Here is a 21098-nt window from a genome sequence, read left to right on the forward strand (position 1 = left end):
GTCAAATTTTATATGCCGTTTGGTCAGAACACTTCAATGCTTAAGCTGAGAAAGCAGAAATTCATATATGGATAAACCATAGATGTTGGCACATCTGCATTAAAACTATCAGTGTGTGTATCAGTTATGAAGATGGTTACAACAACTAATCATACAAATATAGTGACTGGCATGCATGTCTGTTTCACCTTGATATCGCACACTTGAATTATACAGTCATCCATTTGAACCTGTGTATTTGTGTGATTGCCATTGTAACTGGAGCAGCCACTGTGCACATGTGCGTGCATGTGTGTGTGTGTGTGTGTGTGTGTGTGTGTGTGTGTGACCGACATGGCTTTCACCTCCAATCTCATGTCGCAAAGAACACCCAATTCACTTGCAGACCGAATAAAAGGGAGACAGCCGGAGAGAAATGAGGAACTTTAGCTGTAGTTGAACAATGGTTCTCCCGCAAAGTTGGTGGACACGGCTGATAGAAAAGAAAATTGCGGCATATAAGTGGAGGGTCAAAGCCCAGCGAGGAACAGAACATCATTAGTGTGGAGCATGAAACAGCCGGCGGCATATGTGTGCTTTCCCTCAAACGCACACACACACATCTACACACACTCACACAAGAGGATATGCATGAAGTGCTGCTAGTATTCCTCCTCCACTGTTTAAATTAACACTTACAGGAGAAAGTGAGGAAGGTGAGAGGTGTGAAATCCTGATGAACTGTTCCAAGATATTAATGAAAATAAATTGGCTAGTGTTTGTACATTTAACATGCTATAGTGGAAATGCAACATATCAAACCATACCAGGCCATGCATTTGGAAAAAAGGACCACTGAGTCTCCATCTGGTCAGGGTCAATCCTATATAAATAACTCAATCCTATATAGAGAGGGTACAATTGTAAATATCCAGTTCAAAATCAAGATCAGAGGATATCTATCATGGTTAATTATCTCGAACTAAGCATACAAAGACATCATATAGTTTATTAAAGGATGACAGCAAAACAGACACATGAGTCTTTTAGCTAATTGTAGCCTTTTTAAAATGATAATAAGAATGGTACATTTTCAGAGCAAATAGATGTATATAAGTAATTAATGCAGCAGTTATTTGTCAACATTAACATCTTATTTTTGCTTTATATTGTATCCTCTTACCTTATGTTAATATCTACTGTTTCTGAAATGTACATTACTGTGCAAAAGACTTGCTATAAAGCAAAGATGTTTCCAAAATATTGAGATTAAACATTTCTACATTCTACAATCCACTATAAAGAGCAGAAATAAGTAAACAGTAATATACTAAACAAGGTCAATATTTGGTGTGACAGCGCTTTGCTTTCTTTTTAATAATGCATCAGGAGTATCAGATACACTGTGCACTTTTATAAATAAAATTGGCTGTAAGTATTTCCTCACTGTTCTTCTGTATCTGTATTTGCAGATAATCCCTGGCAGTCTTCCTTATGTTTTCTGTCTGAAACGTGGTCTATTATGTGTTACTTTCTTTACTGACATAAATATTTTTCTCTAACATTTAATTTTTGTGGGAAAAGTAAAGTTTGGAAATTTAAAATGTGTTTTACTGACTCAGGATTGCAGAAGTCACAAAAAACATCTAAGATAAAATTTGCATTAAAAAAAAAAATGTCTAAGATTTTGCACAGTAGTGTATGTGAACCTAAATGTAAAAACTGTTATTGATATTTTTGTTATATGTTATTGATTGATAAATGCTCATACAGAAGGTATATATATATATATATATATATATATATATATATATATATATATATATATATATATATATATATATTTTTTTTTTACACTAAATAAATGAATAAATGAATAACCTGAGAGGACCTACCCAATACTTTATGCTACACAACATAACTTTGTACTAAACACACATAATTAGAAGCAGTCATTTATGAGATATTATCTCTTTATATGTCGTGTGAATTAAAAGCACAATTAGAGTGTTATGTTGCTAATTATTCATTAGCCTGCACTTTTCTGAAAGGAGTAACAGTAACACCTAGAATATTAGGTAAGAATATGAGAACACCAAAAAAAAAAAAAAAAAAAACAGTGGGCAAATATTATGTTTTTAACAAAAAAATCTGTAATTACTAAAAAAAAGGTTTCATTTATTTTTTTTCTTTCTAGTTATAAATTAATGTCCAATATGTGACCTTTATCAAAAGAATTTAAATAGTCTAGAATGCTAACTGTAATAATAATAATAATGATAATAATGTTGCCATAAATATATATATATATATATATATATATATATATATATATATATATATATATATATGAGAACACCAAAAAATTTTTTTTTTATATTACTAATATAAAATTATTTGTGCATAATTATAAATATGCACAAATAATTTTATATTACTAAATTACTAATATAAATTATAATCTCAAGTCAGAATTTAATAAAGCTCAATTTTATTTATAGTTAACCTAAAAGAGAATTCATTATTTTTTTTAATCAAACCACAAATTTTAGATAAATCTACTGTAAAAAAAAATATTTTTATAAGCGATTTTCCAAAAAAAAAAAAAAAACAAAACAAAAAAAAAAAAACTATACTAGATTTTTGGTTATTGTGCATTTATCCAGTATTTATAGTACATGAAATCTTTCTAAAAGTTAGAATGTAATTGTTTTTAAAATGTATACACTCTAAATGGCCAAATTGGGTTGATAAAGGGCAGCATGCGGGGTTTGGGATGCGGACCTGGAAGAGAACAGGCACGCTGCGGCAAGATTCGTTTTCTGGAATTTTCCACGGCGCCTGTCGAGACAGAGCTGCAACCAAGTCTGAAAGAAATCAGATGCAACTGTAAGAAAGCTCAGTTTTTGCTCACATTTGACTTTATAATGTAGAGTATATATTTAAGAGCTAGATTTATAATTTTGCTGAACCTTTCAAAATTATATTTCTGTATTAATTAGAATTTTTTAATTACTGTTTGGTTTATTAGCCTGCTGATAAGAAGTACATTAGCTAACATTATTTTGGGGAAAATATGGCTGTTGGCTTCTCGTAATAAACAAGAAACAATAAAGACAAATTTGTATTTGTTGGTAAGAAATATTTTAAAGATTAGATTAAATTCATACCTAATTTTATTTACAAGTAACGTTAATTTTGATCTGCTACATAACTACTGTATTAACTTTACTTATAGTTAGTTAAAAAATAATTTTTTTCTGTAATATTATCTCGTCTTATCAGCTATCACTGCAGTCACGTAAATGCTAATCCTGCATTTGCTACACTTTATTCATGATTACACAGATATGATATTATCATGTTTTAGTTGAGTAAGGCTGCTTTTACTTTTTTGGTGTTATTGTAGAGGAACAGTGCTGCATGAAGCGTCTTTTGTGCCGAAATAAAAAAACAGAAGCTGCTCGTGTGACGCGCACACTGTAACCATGACAACTTGGGTGTCTACAACCCAGAAATGCAGTTATTTTTACCCACAACTTGGATTAAAACCCAACCTCGCTGGATTAAACCACCCCATGCTGGATTAGTCCATATTAGATCCAGTGCTGGGTTTCCAAAATGACCCAAATCTGGTTATCTTTAACCCAGTATGGTATCTTCTAACTGTGATATCTTGATGGCAGCTCGGTAAATTATCTTAATATAAAAAAAAAAAGGATTTACATGTTGTTGAGCTGCCAGGACATCTTTTGTGTTGAAAACTGTTCTCATAATTTGACATTATGGTTGACTACTAGACATGTTTGAGCATAAAAGAAAAAAAAAAAGCAGTAAGAGTTTTTATCTTGTATTGCAATATCAAAAATTTTTTTTAAAACACTTCTTTGACCAGCTAAAAGCCAGAGGGTTGGTGTGAAAAGCTAACTGTAGGGTCAAGTATATAAGAGGATAATAGACATACACACAGAATGACTGAAAGGCTGTACATAAAAGAAAAAAACTAGCTGTATATGAAAGAAAGTGCTTGATACACTAAGGTTTTTTTTCTCAGAGCTCATGGAATAAAATCAGACAGTCTTTGCACGACAGTCACATAATGGCAAAGTGGAATAAAATATCTACAGACAGTGGTTTTGCAAGTGTGTTAGCATAACCAATCTGATATTCTTTGCCCAAATTATTCTAATAGGCAGATGATAACTTGATAAGAAAGAGAGCCGAAGCAAGAAGACAATGTAGAAACTCTAAATCAAATAACGCAGCAGTGCTAACAGCTACACTTCCTGAAAGATTCCATATTTAAAGGTGGATATGAGGTAGAGTCACACTGCCAGGCTTTATCTTACATGGACACTCGTAATTCTGTATTCGAATGTTATTTTAAAGTCGTATTTAACTTTTTTTGTGCAGTTTACAGTACCTTGCACGTATGTAAGTGATAAGATGTACTACATTTCTGACACCATCCTCCTTCATCGTGCAGCTTGAGATATTTTCTGGGATTCTTCTGAAAACTTCGGTGTCCATCACAAGAACATTATAAAGCACTGGTGTTCAGAGTAATCCATGAAGAGCCCTTTCTCATACGTAGTTTGGGAAAGGCAGTGCTCTCTCAACCCCTCTCTACAGACAGAGTCTTCACACTGTGGGGATTATCGCGCAGATAAACCAAGGGCCTCGCCTTGTGTGGGAGAAGACGCCCTTCAGCCTTTGTGTTCTCTTCTCCAATAGAATCCCAAAGAGCAGGGTGGTATAGACCCACGCTGCATTCTGAGACCACCAGTCCACACACACACACACACACGCGCACACACACTCTCACTCACAATAGCTATCAGGTACCTAGCGGGCCGCACAGAACAGGAGAAGTGCCAGCAGCCGTACGTGACGCAAGATCCATCAGGAGCGCTGCAGCAGCCGATCCGTCATTTTGATGTGCCTGAGCCACGAGCTGCTGTGATTCTTTCCCTCTAGGTTCACTCAGCTCCACTCTAATAGCTCTAGTTATTAATACTGCTGAGAGACAGTTTTGCCTTTCTAAAGTAACGCTGGCAAAATGCATCTAAACAACAGCACAGTGAGATGCATTAATGACATATAATAAAGCCATACTTCATCAGATGACACTACAGGCGAAATCTGCACAAAGCTGACCAATATGGTGATTAGCAGACTCCATCAGAGTGGATGCTATTAAGCATGAAAATAACTAAAACACTGCAAACATTTGTTTAATGAAATGTTTAAGCACTTTAGTTTCAGGCCATCAAGAGAGGTTTCAGGGGTTTATGTGAGTTTTACAGGGATGTTCACATCCAGCATTGCAAAACTGCTCTTTACCAACTACTTCAACTTATTTTAGGGTTAATTTAAAATTTTTTATTAATGTGAAAAGTACTTTGTGGTGCTTGATAAAAAAAGTATTATTATATTATATTATAATAACTAGTAGTATTAGTTGTTGCTGGAGTAGTGTATTGTAATAGTAGTCAAAATATGGTTGCTTTGTTATTGCTGTCTATATTATTATTATTATTATTATTATTATTATTATTAATCAGTAATATTAATTCCACAAAGTAACAATGCATGCTATCTCTTCATGTTATATAGTGAATCATTTACTTAATTTTTTATAATCATTTATTATTGCAGTGTTTTTCCTAATGCAACTATGCAACTTAGGCTGCTAAAAATAATAAATTAAGCAAATGCAATTTAAACAAAAATATTGTGAAAATACTGACCTATTTTAAATATGGTATCTTGGATTTGCGGAAAATGTTGATTGCAAACATGGTAATTGTAAATCTCTTTAAAAAAAGATGTAACAATAATTTGGTTTGGTTGGGTACAGGTACGAAATTCAATTTAATGATATCAGGAAATTTCCAGCACAACCCAGCCTTAATAAATGTACAAAATGAAGTGTTTGTCAAAGTTCTGAGTACATCAGTGATACATGTGATCACAGCCATATCGTCTGGACACAGCAAGACACTGATTAAAAGTGGAGAGAGCTGTTATTACTCATGCCTTTATCTTCTCCTATGAATCGATTTAGCCTGGCTACTGTAATTTACTCAAAATTATTAATGCAGGCATCCTGAGCCATCACTGCTGCATGGATAAACACACACACACACACATACACACACATGCTCACATTCAGAAAGAGCAAACAGACATACTGCCGCCTTTATAATGATAATAAAAATACTTGCATAATGAAAATGAATCTATAAGAAATCATCACTCATAAGTGTTAGTGTGTGACAGGCCTACAACTTGTGTGTAAGTCTCATATTGAACATAGCCTTGTGTTCTTTAATTAATTGTAAATGAAAATACGCTCATCTGTGTGGCTGTCAACTGATGATTAAACATCAGCCAATCTGCCAGTTTGACTGCTAAACCTGACCAGATCATTCTAGCCCAGGTCAATACGTGTATATCTACATTTAGCAGTGTCTAAGAATTGACTACATCAGCTAATTTAAAAGACAGCTTTATAGGGAACACACTACTGCCTATTTCATGCCCAGTACACAGTATGGCATATTAACATTTAATGCATGCCTATAAAGCCTTTGGCATAGAGATAAAGTCTGTTAATGAAATGGAAAAACCCAGCAACACTTAATCTGTCAACTTACTCTACATGTTATGGTTTCATTTCCCAGGCAATGCATCTTTGCATCCACCAATAGCTTCGTCTTATTGCGCAATGTCAATAGTTTTCACACCTGGATGAATACAGTTTAGCATAAAACCGCATCATCAATTTCTTTGCCAGACTCTGAGTTCCCTCTTTGTGTTTCATGTCCAAACAGGACACTCCAACGTTCCAGGATGATGACTGTAATGTGCATAGGGCTGAATCTGTGTGTGATTTGTTTTAGGAGCATGATAATAATAATAATGATAATAATAAACTTTAGTTACAGAACACTTTTCATACACCTGTTGCTGCAAGGGCTGCACAATCAAGTAGTGAAAACCAAGTGATAAAAAGTAATGTAATAATAAAAAGTAATGGAAGAAAATGCACAAGGATACAATGATCTATTATATACCCTCACCAGCCACTTTATTAGGAACACCTGCTGCCCAGCTCTTTCACGCAGTTATTTAAGCAGCCAATCACGTGGCAGCAGCACAATGCATAAAATCATGCAGATACAGTTACATATAATGTTCATATCAAACATCTGAAGGGGAGAAAATGTAATCTCAGTGACTTTGACTGTGAAACTACTGACCTCCTGGGATTTTCACACAGGACAGTCTCTACAGTTTATACAGAATGGTGCAAAAAACAAAAAACATCAAGTGTGCAGCAATTCTGTCAGAGGAAATGCCTTGTTGATGAGAGAGGTCAGAGGAGAATGGCCAGACTGGTTCAAGCTGACAGGAAGGCTAACACGAATAATCTTTACTACTCTTTTGAACAGAAAAGCATCTCAGAACATACTCCACGTCGAACACTGAGACGGAAGGGCTACAACAGCAGAAGACCACACTGGGTTCCACTCCTGCGAGCCAAGAACAGGAATCTGAGGCTACAGTGGGCACAGCACGGGATACCGAAGCTGGACAGTTGAAGATTGGAATAAGACTAGGCAACATGTGAACATTAACCAAAGCTCTTGACCTGCATCTGCATGGTTTTATGCATTGCGCTGCTGCCAAATGATTGGCTGATAATTGAATGAATAAGCAGCTGTACGAGTCTTCCTATTAAAGCTGGTGGTGCATGTGTGCATATTTTTATTATTGTTGTTATTACTTTACTATTATTATTATTATTATTATTATTATTATTATTATTAGTTGTAGTAGAAGTAGTAGTAATTGTACAGAAAAATAAAAGTGACCTGAGCTCAATGCCATTATATTATCTTGGCAATAGATAAAACCTATTATGAAATACTAAAATAGTCACAATGACCTCTAGCTAAATGGCACCCAGTCAGTGGGCTACAACTGACAGAATCTCAACACATCGATGGTATCCACACATGACAGCCCTGGCGTTGGTATTAACGCAAGAGGAAAAGCATTACATAACTTACAGAAATTACATAACTATTTTTTTTCTGGGGAGCTTATATTCTATTTGACAGTTTTTTTATAAGTATGAAAAGACACACACGTTTTTCAGCTCTGCATTGCTGAGCAATGATAAAACACAAGTTATGGCCCTCACACAGAAACAATCGTAAAATAAACAGCTTGTACCATGGACGTAAGCCATAACACTTTTACACAGAAATTTCACATGCACGTCTTTTCCTTGTAAACTTCAGCCAAACAATTGAAAACAGACAACAAATTGGAAACTGCAGGTTCACATTCCAATTCAAGACGAATAAGTGCTTACTGAAAGACAAAACGTCTTTTTGTCTCTGCTGTGTTACAGCGGAGCCTGCATTTTGGAATCATTTTGGAGTGAATTACTTTTACGTTTGCGAATGAGATGCAAAACTATCAGGGTAAATGCTATCAGCACAGCTGGGAGATTTCATGATGACATTCATTGTGTCTTGCCATTTTCACTAGCATTACACTGCTATTTGTGTAACCTTGTTTCTCATTCTGTAATTGAACACATTCTCATTAGTAGGGAACAGAACGCATACTTTCAGTATCTGCTATTTGAACAGGAAGCTTTATAGATAAAACATTACTGCCTATTTTAATCCCTGTGCACAATATTGCACATCAACAGTTAACTTCTGCCAATTAATCTTTTGGCACAGAGACTGTCTGCTATAGAGTGTAGGGAAATGGAGTCTTTTCTAGGTTGACTCCACTTAAACACACAAATCGATTTGTGCTTGCAGTGTGTATGGAGCTGGAAAAGATATGATTCCAGGGTGCCTCGCTGCCCTGAATATCACCAGCTTGGTAATGAGTGGTAGAAAAGCATAGCGATCTTCGTAACCCTTTCTTGTTGAGCTTCGACTTCCAAGGCACCTGCGGGTGGGATGGTGTGTGTGTGTGTGTGTGTGTGTGTGTGTGTGTGTGTGTGTCTGGTGGGGGGGTTGGTGCTATATGGGGTCTGAGGGAGGATGAGCTCACACTGTTTCCTCTTTACCGATATCACAGTAAGCTGCACAGAACCCAGAAGGTAATTTGACTGGGAATAATAATTGTCCCTCGGGTGAATATTCAAATCTTGGTTGTCAAAATATTTGCCATATAAGAAAGAGAACAGTCTTTAGAAACTGATCTGGCATCCATTTTCTCTGACCCTTATTCACTGGTGCTGTGTTCATCATCCAACTGTGTGGCACAGCTAGCCAACAAAAAAGAGGTTCTGCCACCAACAAGAGCCAAGGCTGCTCATTTTCTCTTGGCTCTTCTCTTCTCTTCTCTCTCTCTCTTTTTTTTTTTTTTACATGTGGGTCCACATGTCTCAGGAAGCAAGCAATTTGAACTTAAGACTCTTCTTTAACCCACAGTCTAATCCCTTCTGCCATCAAATTTCCCCTGTCGCTCCCCTAATCACTCTAGCTCCCGACTGAAAACAGGTCATTAAAGCACTGACTCAGATGACCTGTATTCGGAGAAACTGAAGCAAGAGGCACGAGAAAAGAAAAAGGTAAAGGGGGAAGCAAGAGAAATAAAAGGGCAAACATGAGAGAGAAATGTGACAGAAAGAGAGAGAAAAGAGACAGTGAGAGACTGAGAGGAGAAGCGTGGTGACAAGCCGTGGACATTCCAGGAACGCAGACTGAATAAGAGAGAACTCAGTGTTTTCCCGACTGAATCTCTGAGTGGACCTGTCTGGTGACGCGGCGTGTTATCTTGAAAAGTGAGTGATTAATGGAAGCGGTGCAGGGTCCGGGTACGGCCCAGTCGGCCGGTGCATGATCAATCTTAATGAGCTCTCTCGCTAGCTGTGTATTATATTAACTGCAAGGGCTGGAACGTATGGGCTCGCGGTGGGATTCTCCTTTCTAAAGCATGATAATGAGCACAGACTTCATCTCCTCTCCCACACCGAGCTTCACTCCGGCTCAGAATAATGTCTCAATGGAGGCACTCTGAATAATAATGCACAAGGGGCTGCCAGTACCGTGGCAGCAGCAAAATCTATGCAGTGTGACACAGCCTGGGTTGGTGGTGTGTCTTTTTTCATAAGTGAGATGAGCAATCCACAATAATTACCCGATTGCACTGTGAATGTTTACATTAAATGCAGTTTTCGGAATTGAATTGAATTGTTTCACTGTGACAGGTGTACTGTTCCTGTTAAATGTGTCCTGCTAGTAAAATAAGACATTTATAACAATATATTCTAATTAAGTTTAATACTTCACGTTGCACTTTGTGTACTAAAATTCTTTTTCCTTATTTTTTTTTTCTTAAACCATGTTATCCAACAAAACAACAAAATCTGGCGAACACACACTCCGCTGTGGCTGCAATTAGATTAGAGCTGGAAATCAGGTTTAACTACAGTGCTGACGCAAATATTTGAAATGGATCTCTAACATCTTTAACTCATTCGGCAAAACATCTTTCTCAGGAAACGGCAAAGACGTGTCAGTAACACTTTCTATGATATTTTCATCCTGTATTCTTAAATCATTATAATGGTGCTTATAATTCTTTCTAAGTGTGTATAATTTTTTTATAAGTATGTATTTTTATAATCTAATAATGTGCTATATGTAATTCCTGAAAACTCAAAATCATGTTCTAATGAAAGTGTCACTATTCATTATAATGCCACATAGTGTACTACACAATAATGTTTTGATCAATATTAAAAATATTACCATTGCTTTATAATTATGAACCTGCTGGTCATTATTGGTTAACATTGTACAGTACATCACATGGCATTATAATGATAAGTGACGCTTCTGTTACAGCATGATTATAAGTTACAAAAAAATTACTGGCATTATTAGAGATTTTAAAAATGCTTACCAGCAGTCATTATCAACTTGCAAAGAATTATAAGCACAGTTATAATGATTAATAAATATGGGCTTCATAGAAAGTGTTACCAAACAGTCTTCAGTACTTCCTGGAATGTTATCAGTAAACAGGACAATAAAACACTTCTTAACACTCCCAAAAGCAACCGTTTGGTAGAAAGGCATATTTTTTTTTAACAGGCACATCAAGAGATTTGTACAGTTCATCTATTTTGCATGAATAATCTGCTTTACTGTGGTGATCACAGGCATAAGTCAAAGCTTTCTTGAATTTCTAACCAAGATCCAGAGAAGCCCAGTAGCTGTGAGCTAATCACAAAATGGAGGCTTCCCCTTCATCATCACAGCCTCGTCTAATTCAGCAGTCAGGCAGCCAGTCATATACCTCATACTTTTCAGGGATTCTTCTTCACCAATAAGTATATAGTAATCCAAATATTTGATATTTAAATGCTGGGAATTTGAATTTGAATCAATGTTATCGATGTTATCAACTGTGTCTCACAGGATGTTTGAGTCTGTTCAAGTTTTTTTTTTAATGGCATTTGAATTACAATGTGGCAGAAACTGCTGTCCGCAAAGCAATTTAAGAAAAAATTCTGAAAAAGTGAGTGAGAGAAAGTATCCAGCTTCCATGAATAGCAATAAATCATGTACCTATTCAGTTCAACTGTATGCCTACCTTTCTGCTTTTGTGTCTCAGGTTTAGAGGCACAGGCAGCGACCAATTCAAACCGCCACACGAGCGTAGGGCACGCGTTCTCAAAACGAAATATTTACCAATTTCAAATCATTCCAGTTGAAAAACTTTAATTTATATGTAAATGTAAATATATGTGTAAATCACTACTCATCACTACTCTCTGGTGATAATATTTCTTTCCGTACCTACTAATGATAACTATATTGCTAGCAGAAATACAATTTCAACATCAAGTCAACCATGTTTCTCATCTCATACAGCTCAAGGCGAAATGGAAAGAAAAGGTGTTTGGATTAAAATTTGCATTAGCTCTTGTGAACAGTAAAGCATTTTTAGAGAAACATAAAGTGGATGCATGTACGTTCGTATGTTTGAGGGGAGGTGAGGACGGTTGCGCGTAAGTGTATGTGACAACATTATGAGCTCTAACCCTCAGTCTGAGAGCACCACTCATGAGGTGGCCTCTCGATCACGCTGCTAACTACCTGTCCAAACTGATTAGTGCTCTAATTGAGCTGTCTAGACGACCCACGTGTTAATGCGGAGAAATCAGGAAACCAGGGCCAGAACACAGCCATAAGCTTCAGCTACAAAATAACTCCAAGTGAGACACAAAATGATATATCCTGATACTGCCATCCCTTCTGAATATACCAAGGAGCGTGACGGCATCTCATTTTTCATTTCAATACTTCCACTCCGATAAGCAAAGAAACAATAATATAAAAAATGTATTTTGGCAGTCGACGGGGGACCTTTTCACATGTGCTGGCGTCTGATGTGGTGGATTTCAGACACACAGCAAAGTGAACGCTGTGCTACTCGCTAAGAGTGGCTCTATTTCAAAAAAGTAACGTCGTACCATCCATCACTTCCTTATCCCTGTAGTGCTGTCAAATGACCCCGTTCCTCGCTTTCTCCTTATTAACATCCATTTACAAGGTGAACAGCAAGACAGCACATATAAGACATGATCTATGGCCATCTTTTTCCTCTATATAACCCTCGCACAGCTGGGAAGGTATGGTTATTCACTGTATGGCCTGAGGCTGTTCTGTCCTGCTGATGCAGAACCTGCTGGAAAGCCTGTGCTCCTGTTTCAGTGCCAACAGCACACAATACACCTTCAGCCTTCCACACACTCTGACCCAACTTGCAATGAGGTGACAGCTTGCGAAGTAGGAAGCAACACGCATGGAGCAACTGCCCCTCTGATGGTGCTGCTTCAAAGTCAGGCATCCCAGCATTCCTCTACTACAAAAAAAAGGCAGTGCTTGAAAGGTGGCTGTGATTCATGGCCCAGAATGCCTTTAAATACACACATGGAGACATGCACACAAATCAACACACTCGCTGGCACTTCGTAGCTCGTCCTCGTTCTCACTCAGTTGTTCATGTGGGCAGGTGATAAATTGCTCTCTTAAAAGCCACAGGGCAAATCAACTATGTACTCATGCCTGTGAGCGTTTCTCCTTTCATTTTAAAAAAACATTATAACTGACAAATGCCTCTGGACTGTGAAGGTCAAACAACAGTACACACACACACACACACACACACACACACACACACACACAGGTAGCTGCTGAAATCCAGAATCCCTCCTTATGTTCAGAAAGAGCTGTAGCTGGGGTAAAATACCACACAGATGAAGGCTAGTTTGAAAGGTGCACATATGGTGTATGATATGTGCACCTTTGATCCTTTTGACCATATGATCCTTGTCAAGGTGTCATCTGAGGAGGACCTGCCCTTCTCAAATTCAGCCCCAGAGCCAAGGACACGCAAGGCTTCACTTATTGCCGTGCCACCTCACTCTATCAGAGCTAACCTTTCCAGCATGTTGCACTTAGCCATGATGTGGTAATGTAAGAGAGAAAAGAGGAGCACTTCTCACACCTGTATGAGCGTGTGCTGACTTATGAAGCCTCTCTCAATGGAGGACAAGGCTCTAAAAACCCCACAGCACTCACAGCCTCTGTTACGCTACGCTAGGAGAGCTCTCAAAAGTTCAAAGAGACCAGTAGGAAAAAAGACAGAATGATCCTAAGAATGGTTTTCTAAAGTAAAGTGCACCACACTCTAAGATTTTGGTTTTCCAAGCTTCTGTACAATTTAATGCCTTGACAAACAACTATGAAAAAGCCTCTATCACAAGAGAATTCAACAAGAATTTCAACAAAAGATCCAGCTACGTAAAATTCCTTGATCAAAAGAAGCAACTAACATGAGTGAATGGTGACAACAATTACAGATAGTGATTATTTCCTGGCTATAAATAAGGCAGTGGTTTGAAGCGGTAGTTTGGTTTGTAGTTACACATCCTGTGACCACTTTTGACTAAAGCCATGGCCTCTGAACAGCTGAGACATTTGTTTTGAACTCGAAGACTAGAATAAATGCTCCACTGTCTAATAATCTTTCAACATTCAGTTTTTTCTGTCAATTTACTAATCACAACCAGACAGGGAAACTAATTTATTATTTCTTTTTTTAGAGAAAAGCTCTTTTCTTGATGAGTTGCCTTCACGTAAATAATTTACATAAATGTATGTGATTGCAAGAGAGGATCTGCTACAGAAATCACACTGGTTCATGATTAAAAAGCTAGTGTCACTTAACTACGGTCATTTTTCCCCCAAATATCTCTGCTACAGCATTTTTCAAGTGCTCAGTTCGATCCACTGAAATACAATGCTGGGTTCAGATCCAGCCCGTGGTCCTGCAGTTGACCAACTCTCCTCTATCATGTTCCCAGAAAATATTATATTTTACTTCTTATTACAAAAAAGTAATCACAACCTTCACTGATAAATGAAGTTAAAAAAAGATTGAATTATTATTTAGATATGGTATAATGGCATGATGGTATTTGAAAAGCAATGATAATAAACAGTTAAATGCAACAAATCGTGAAACATAAACAGCAAAAGTCCTCAAAAGTCCTCACTTAAAGAGCTTGTATGCCTTTTCAATGAGCTATGCATGACTACTTGAACTTCAAAAATCTCTCATTTTAGTGGCTTAAAAGACAAAGCTGGATCAGTGTGGTAAGTAAATTGCTCCTGTTTTATAAAGCTCACAAAAAAAATATCAAATGAGCTTAAAAGCCAATCCAAACCTAGATTAAAAGGTTCATTAAATGCAAAAATTGCTCAGGGAATACGGAACATCTGTTTCAGGCTGACAGGGCCTCGTCCAAGGTTATCTTGTGCAAACAACAATTTATTACCATGAAACCAGTTAAGTTTCCACAGTACACAACTCTCAGAAGGCAAGAAGTTCTCAGGGAAAGCAACACATCCAAGTGGCATTTGTTACAGCTGAAATCCACAACCTTGGAAGTGCTTTGATTCAGTTGGTCCTGGGGTTTATTTTAACAACCTCCCAGCAGCATGTTTGTAGCATCTTTCATTGCCAACATCAAATGCAATTTCCTGGAAGAGATAATATATGACAACCCAGGGCAAGTTTGTTATTTTCAAAAGGCCAGTGTAAGCCACATTTCCCAAGGCTCTGCTCTCTTACCTTTAGGATGCCCAGGATCTGTGAACTCGTACTTCCCCATGCCCACCGTACGTAGCATCTGCAGCCCGTTCGGTCCCTCCTGATTGGCTGAGGCGGGCGAAGGCTGCCCGTTGGTCAGTGGCAGTGCAGCGGAAGGCAGAGCGGGCAGCTGCATGAGTGGGTGAGTCAGGTGCCCGTTGCCCACTACGCTGTGTCCTCCAGCTGGCATGGGCGAGGGGGTGATGGGCGGCTGGTTGGTGCTGTAAGGCGACTGGTTCTGCAGGCTGAGCACCAGGCTGCCGGGAGGCTGGGACGAGTGTGGAGGAACTTGGAAGTGCGCACTCATGAGCGGGTGGTGAGGGGGAACTGGGGTCTGGATGGCAGGAGTTACGCCAATGACAGGCGACTGGACAGAAGCTCCCTGGCTGTAGGCAGGAGGCTGAGGCAGCGTGTATGAGTGAGCTAAGAGACTCGGCTGACTCACTGCAACCACCGGAGGCACCCATGGAGGGCCTGATGAAGGAGGAAATAAATGCCATGAGAGAAGGTTACTTACATCTGAAGCTATTTCATATTTAAAAGTCATTGTTTTAGGTTTTAACAGTTATGCCCAGCTAATTGAATCATGCTATATTGTACTTTATCATTTATGTTGAATTTATTTATTTGTTTGCTTGTTTCTTTGTTTGTTTTTATAGTAGTACTGCAGTAATAGTAGTGTTAGTAATAGTAGCAGTAGTAGATATAGTAGATATAGTAGTAGCAGTATTATTATTATTATTATTATTATTATTATTAGTGGTAGTAGTAGTAATAGTAGTAACTGTAGTAATAGCCCTAGTAGGACAAGTGCTACAATCTATTGTGTATTATTTGGTTTGAGTATTATTTTTGCCAGAGGGAAATCTTGGATGTTAAGACAAAGTAAACAAATGTATTTATAGACAGTTCAAAAACAATGCAAGGTCGATGTTTGATGGCATGTTTATGATACATTTTAGTGAATAACCTTTTAATTTTTTCCCCCTTAATTTAGTTATGGCCAGTTCCCACCCACCCGTCAGGTTTCCCTTATAATACGGCAGCTACCGAGCAGGGAAGGTGAAGGCTATTTCATGGTTCCTCCGAGACACATGAAGCCAGCTAGCTGCATCTTTTTAAAACTGCTGCTTGCACTGCGTCACAGCGCAGCATTATCGGCATACACCTGGAGGAAACCACTATCTGCTCTTCTTCCGCATGCATAAGCTCACAGACTCCCACGATTGGCTTGTGTTGCTGTGGTTGACAGGAGAGAGACAGTATGCCATCCCTCCCACCCAGAGAGCACAGATAATTTTAGTCTCTTGGACTCCTGGCCACGGACAGCTGTGGCACCGACAGAATTTGAACTTCGCAAGCGAATAACATATTTAAGACGTTAACTAATTTTTCTGAAAATAATTCAAACAGAATGTTTTAATTCCGAGGTCTCGGCAGTTTGACTGTCTATGACAGTTTGTGTGTTTGTCAGTTTGCAGCTTTGTACGTGTCGAGATTAAAATGACTCATAACACACTGCTCACACTATAAGTCATTTTATAAATCTGGCCTTAAAGAACAATGCATTTATCTTACATCAGCATTTTCCCTACAAAATCACATTTATTTCCGTAGGTCTGAGACTGACTGTATTAACTAATGAATTCACTAATTAATTCATGTATCACTGAATCTCAGCACCACGTATGAATTATATACAGTGTCAAAAAGTTCCCTTCATATCCTGAGACATAAATACTGTGCATAATATGAGCTGATGAGACCCACTGTAGTCCATTTGTCCTGGGTGCTACAGGTGCTACAAGTCTGTGGACCAAAACCAGAGAAATGGCTCATGGGAAAGCTTATCCACATCCACAACAGGCCCGATTAATCTCATGAATATTCAGACACGTTGGACCTGTGCCCTGCCTCCTCTGGAAAAGGAACGAAAATAGCACGGAAAGCCTATGGGGTACTTTATACCAGGAGGGGAGAAAGGAAGATTTAAAAACATTATTCATGACACTAGCCCTCATTGCACTGTAGAGTGGATACAGGGAGAGATAGTAATGGGAATAGATGATCTACTGCAGCCTGCGTGAGCATGTTATCTACATTATTCAGTAAAATCTTAAGGCTAATCATTACAGAAAGCACAGGATGCCTCTTTCCCAGGCTGCACCATGCACGATTATAAAACATCCATCCATCCATTCTCTGTACCGCTTATCCTACGCAGGGGGAGCCTATCCCAGGGGACATGCGGCACAAGGAGGGGAACACCATCGATGGGGTGCTAACCGATCGCAGGGCACAATCGCACACACACACACAATATGGACAATTTGGGAATGCCAAGCAGCCTACATGCATGTCTTTGGATTGGGGGAGGAAACCAGAGTACCCGAAGGAGCCCCCCAAAGCACGGGGAAAATATGCAAACTCCGCACACAGGGCAGAGGCGGGACTCTAACCCCCACCCCTGGAGGGACGAGGTGTCAGTGCTAACCACTAAGCCACCACGCCCCATCGGACGTCTCACCTACCACTTCATTCTTCATTCTCAAAGATATTGAAAAGTTCCTGCAAATTTCTTCACCATAATTACATTCACAAGCCTGCACTCATTAGCCCAACATGCTCACATTTTTTGCAGTCTTCAGCTGCAAAGTTAATGAAAGGTTTTTAGAAGGGAAAAGTGATTGTATTAACATGAAATGGATCCTGGACTTGATTGCTCTCTTGTCTGCTGTAATTAAAATGGGTTATGATGAAATATCAGTTGTTCCATACATGATTCTTTGCCCTTTTAGAGTCTTTTTTAATTTTATCATCTAATTAAAATCCAAAACATACATTAAAAAAAGTCTGAAGAAAAGTTTAAGGGAAAAAGAACTTCCTGAGCATTTCTTTTTAGCTAATTCATTAATTCTAGCCGAGCTGTTAGCAGGATCCATGTAGTACACTTCAATTAAGTGGAGCTGGTTTCAGAGCTAATGGAGCTCAGACAGGGTGCTGTAAGTGTGAGAGGAGCCTAATGTGAACACTGCCTCCCTCTGGGAGCCCCTCATTCACACACGGACAGAGAGGGCCGGTCACGACAGCCAATCATCAAGGTCAAAAATAACGACTCTCTCCACAGACAGGTTTGCCCAGCATTGTTTGAATTAGTGTGGGTCTTCTCAGTCTGAATGATAATTGACTCTTTTCAATTTTTCATTATTGCTTTTTACTGTGTAAAATATAAAGCGCTAGCTGTGCTGATATCAAAATGAATCTGTGTTACATGCGTCCCAATTTGGTTACTCGCTCGTAGGGTTCAAGTTCTCTTTCACCGCTTCGTGAATGATTTAGCATGCTAACAGTAGAAGGCTGCCAGAGTAATGGGAGAAAATTGGCAGCTCTAAAGCAGCGAGTGTGAGTTCATCACTGCAGGAGGATGTCAGACCACTTATATACTTATTATACATATCACATTTATTTTTAAATCTTAAATCTTGTCACCGTATGTATATAGAATCAGAGAGCCGACGATTGCAATTTACTATATTGTCATGTATAATGATAATAAAGCTGATCAGACTATTTCAGTACTATCATTTCTGTGTTATTTTGGATATGATAACGTTGCTTTTCAGTAGTATCCAGGACTGACAGAGAGAAAGGTGAGAGAGTGCAGCATACCCGCGGTGTCGTTCTCTCGGTGCTGTTTGACTGGAGGCTCGTCTGTATCCCATGGCGTGGACTGGTTGATGGGTGTTTGGCCCCACCTCAACCCCGGAGCCAGGAGCAGTGCAGGCGTCTGATTCTCACCAGGGGAAAGGCCTGCAGGCTGCAGAAATCCACACAGAGGAAAATGTGTTAGTCAGACCAATAACAGACTCAGAAGCAGCACTCTGAGTCTTTGATTTAAAAACCCACTGAGGACAAAACCTCCTCCTGCATCTGGCTACACAAGTTTCTTTGCAGGAATAGTGAGAGAATTTGTGTGCCATGTAAACAATATAAAAATGCAAGTGTAAACCATACAGCACAAATATTAGGGAAGTAAAGTAAGTAAATTACAGGGGGAAATAAACGGAGACTAATTTATACACAGGCATGTTTATGCTTTCTCAATTAATTATTGGGTGCTTTGCCTTAGTGTAGTCCTTATTAATGTCCATATTAAATATATTTTTTATACCAGAAATTAAAGGGCCAGTACGTAATTATGGGGGATTTACATATTTGGAGACCCCTGTGGCAGAAATATGTGATTACAGTCAACACACAGACCACAACACACAGGCATTTCATATCAACAGTTGTGCTCAGATTAACAGGACTTCTGAGTGAGAGATTTGGAGACACCTTAAACTTTACGTCACATCATTTTTGTCTGTGTTGTCTTTTTTTATGTATTAAATGTAGAAAAAGTTCATTGAAATATTAATCATATACAATACAGTTTTCTCAGGAATTTGTGAGAAAACAGTCAAAATCTTCTAGTATTCTTACTTCTCTGTTTCTCATTCATTAAGATTCTTAAACAAGCTGTTTTCCATTTATTTCTATTTCCCTTGGGCTCTGAAGTATTTAATGAGTTAAATCTTTATTTCTAAAGATTTGAAAAAAGTAATTCTCTGCTAATCTCAATTTTGAGGCTATTGTGTTGTCAATTGTTTTCCATTAATGAGTTTTTAACCTCTTAGCTGCACAGATGTTAAATATTCTCTCTATATTGCATTTGGTGAAAAATCAAAAATGAAGCTAAAATAATCTGAAATATAAGCATTCTCTCTCTCTCTCTCTCTCTCACACACACACACACACACACACACACACACACACACACACACACAAACACACACACAGAGGCCACTTTAATAGGAACACCTGTACCCCTGCTCGTTCATGCAATTATCTGCCAATTATCAGGCAATCATATTGCAGCAGTATGTAATGCATAAAATCATACAGATACAGGTCAAGAGCTTCAGGTCAGTTAACATTTACATCAGACATCATAGGGAATGGGGAAAATGTGATCTCAGTTTGACCATGGCCAAATGAGCTGTTTGAGTATTTCAGAAACTGCTGATCTCCTGGAATGTTCATGCACAGCAGTCTCTAGAGTTTACACAGAATAGTGTGAAAAATAAGAAACATTCAGTCAGCAGCAGTTCTGCAGGCAGAAACAAACTTGTTGATGAGAGAGGTCAGAGGAAGATGGGCAGACTGCTTCGAGCTGACAGAAAGTCTACAGCAACTTGTATAACCACTCTTTATAACTGTGGTGAGCAGAAAAGCATCTCAGAATACACAACATGCTGAACCTTGAGGTGGATGGGCGACAACAGCAGAAGACCACATCCAGTTCCACATCCAGTTCCACATCGAAACACACTGCCTGGTATTTTTCCAATTTTCGACTATTAACTTATAACGTGTTCACTATTTATCTGTTGTGTGCAGGACTGTGTTAAGCCTTAATTGACTACACCTCATCTATGTCTCAAATCCTGTGTGTATATTCTACCTGCCCACTCAGGAGGCAACACTAACACTGATCAATACAACTGTGCTGCAGCATTCAATCAGTGGAACTTCATAGGAGTTATGTGAGATCACTAATAAATTATGCATGGACAGTGATTTGACAGAAAGCCAGTATAAATAAGAAAGTAAGATTTAGCTCACTCACTAGGTAGTAGGTTATGCTCTGAATTTAGAGTACTGTTAAAAACTGTAATAAGGATTAAATACCTAAGATGATCATCAAACAGTGTGCTCTTTCTCTGCTGTTAAACTCTTTTTATGGGTCACATTTAACCATCTTAGGGCCTCATTTGTTCCAGTTCATTCACTCGCCCATACCAGAGCAGAAACAAAGCACGTAGTGTAGCTGACTTTATTCTGTAATAAAGACAACCTCCTCAAATTCA

The 21098-nt window shown here is 38.3% G+C and overlaps 1 protein-coding gene across 3 annotated transcripts in view; it reads right to left on the reverse strand.

The window, feature by feature from the left end:
- The window catches only part of LOC113545152 (kelch-like protein 29), a 179279-nt gene that overhangs the window by 53527 nt on the left and 104654 nt on the right, over positions 1-21098 (reverse strand). For all 3 annotated transcript variants that reach the window (XM_026944329.3, XM_026944328.3, XM_053242151.1), the window contains 2 exons: positions 18856-19003; positions 15169-15660 (listed from right to left, as the gene is read on the reverse strand). In XM_026944329.3, the coding sequence (XP_026800130.2) occupies positions 15169-15660; positions 18856-19003 (640 nt within the window). The remainder of the gene's footprint in view (positions 1-15168; positions 15661-18855; positions 19004-21098) is intronic.

Source organism: Pangasianodon hypophthalmus, chromosome 19, assembly GCF_027358585.1.
Source record: "Pangasianodon hypophthalmus isolate fPanHyp1 chromosome 19, fPanHyp1.pri, whole genome shotgun sequence".
Taxonomy (NCBI): domain Eukaryota; kingdom Metazoa; phylum Chordata; class Actinopteri; order Siluriformes; family Pangasiidae; genus Pangasianodon; species Pangasianodon hypophthalmus.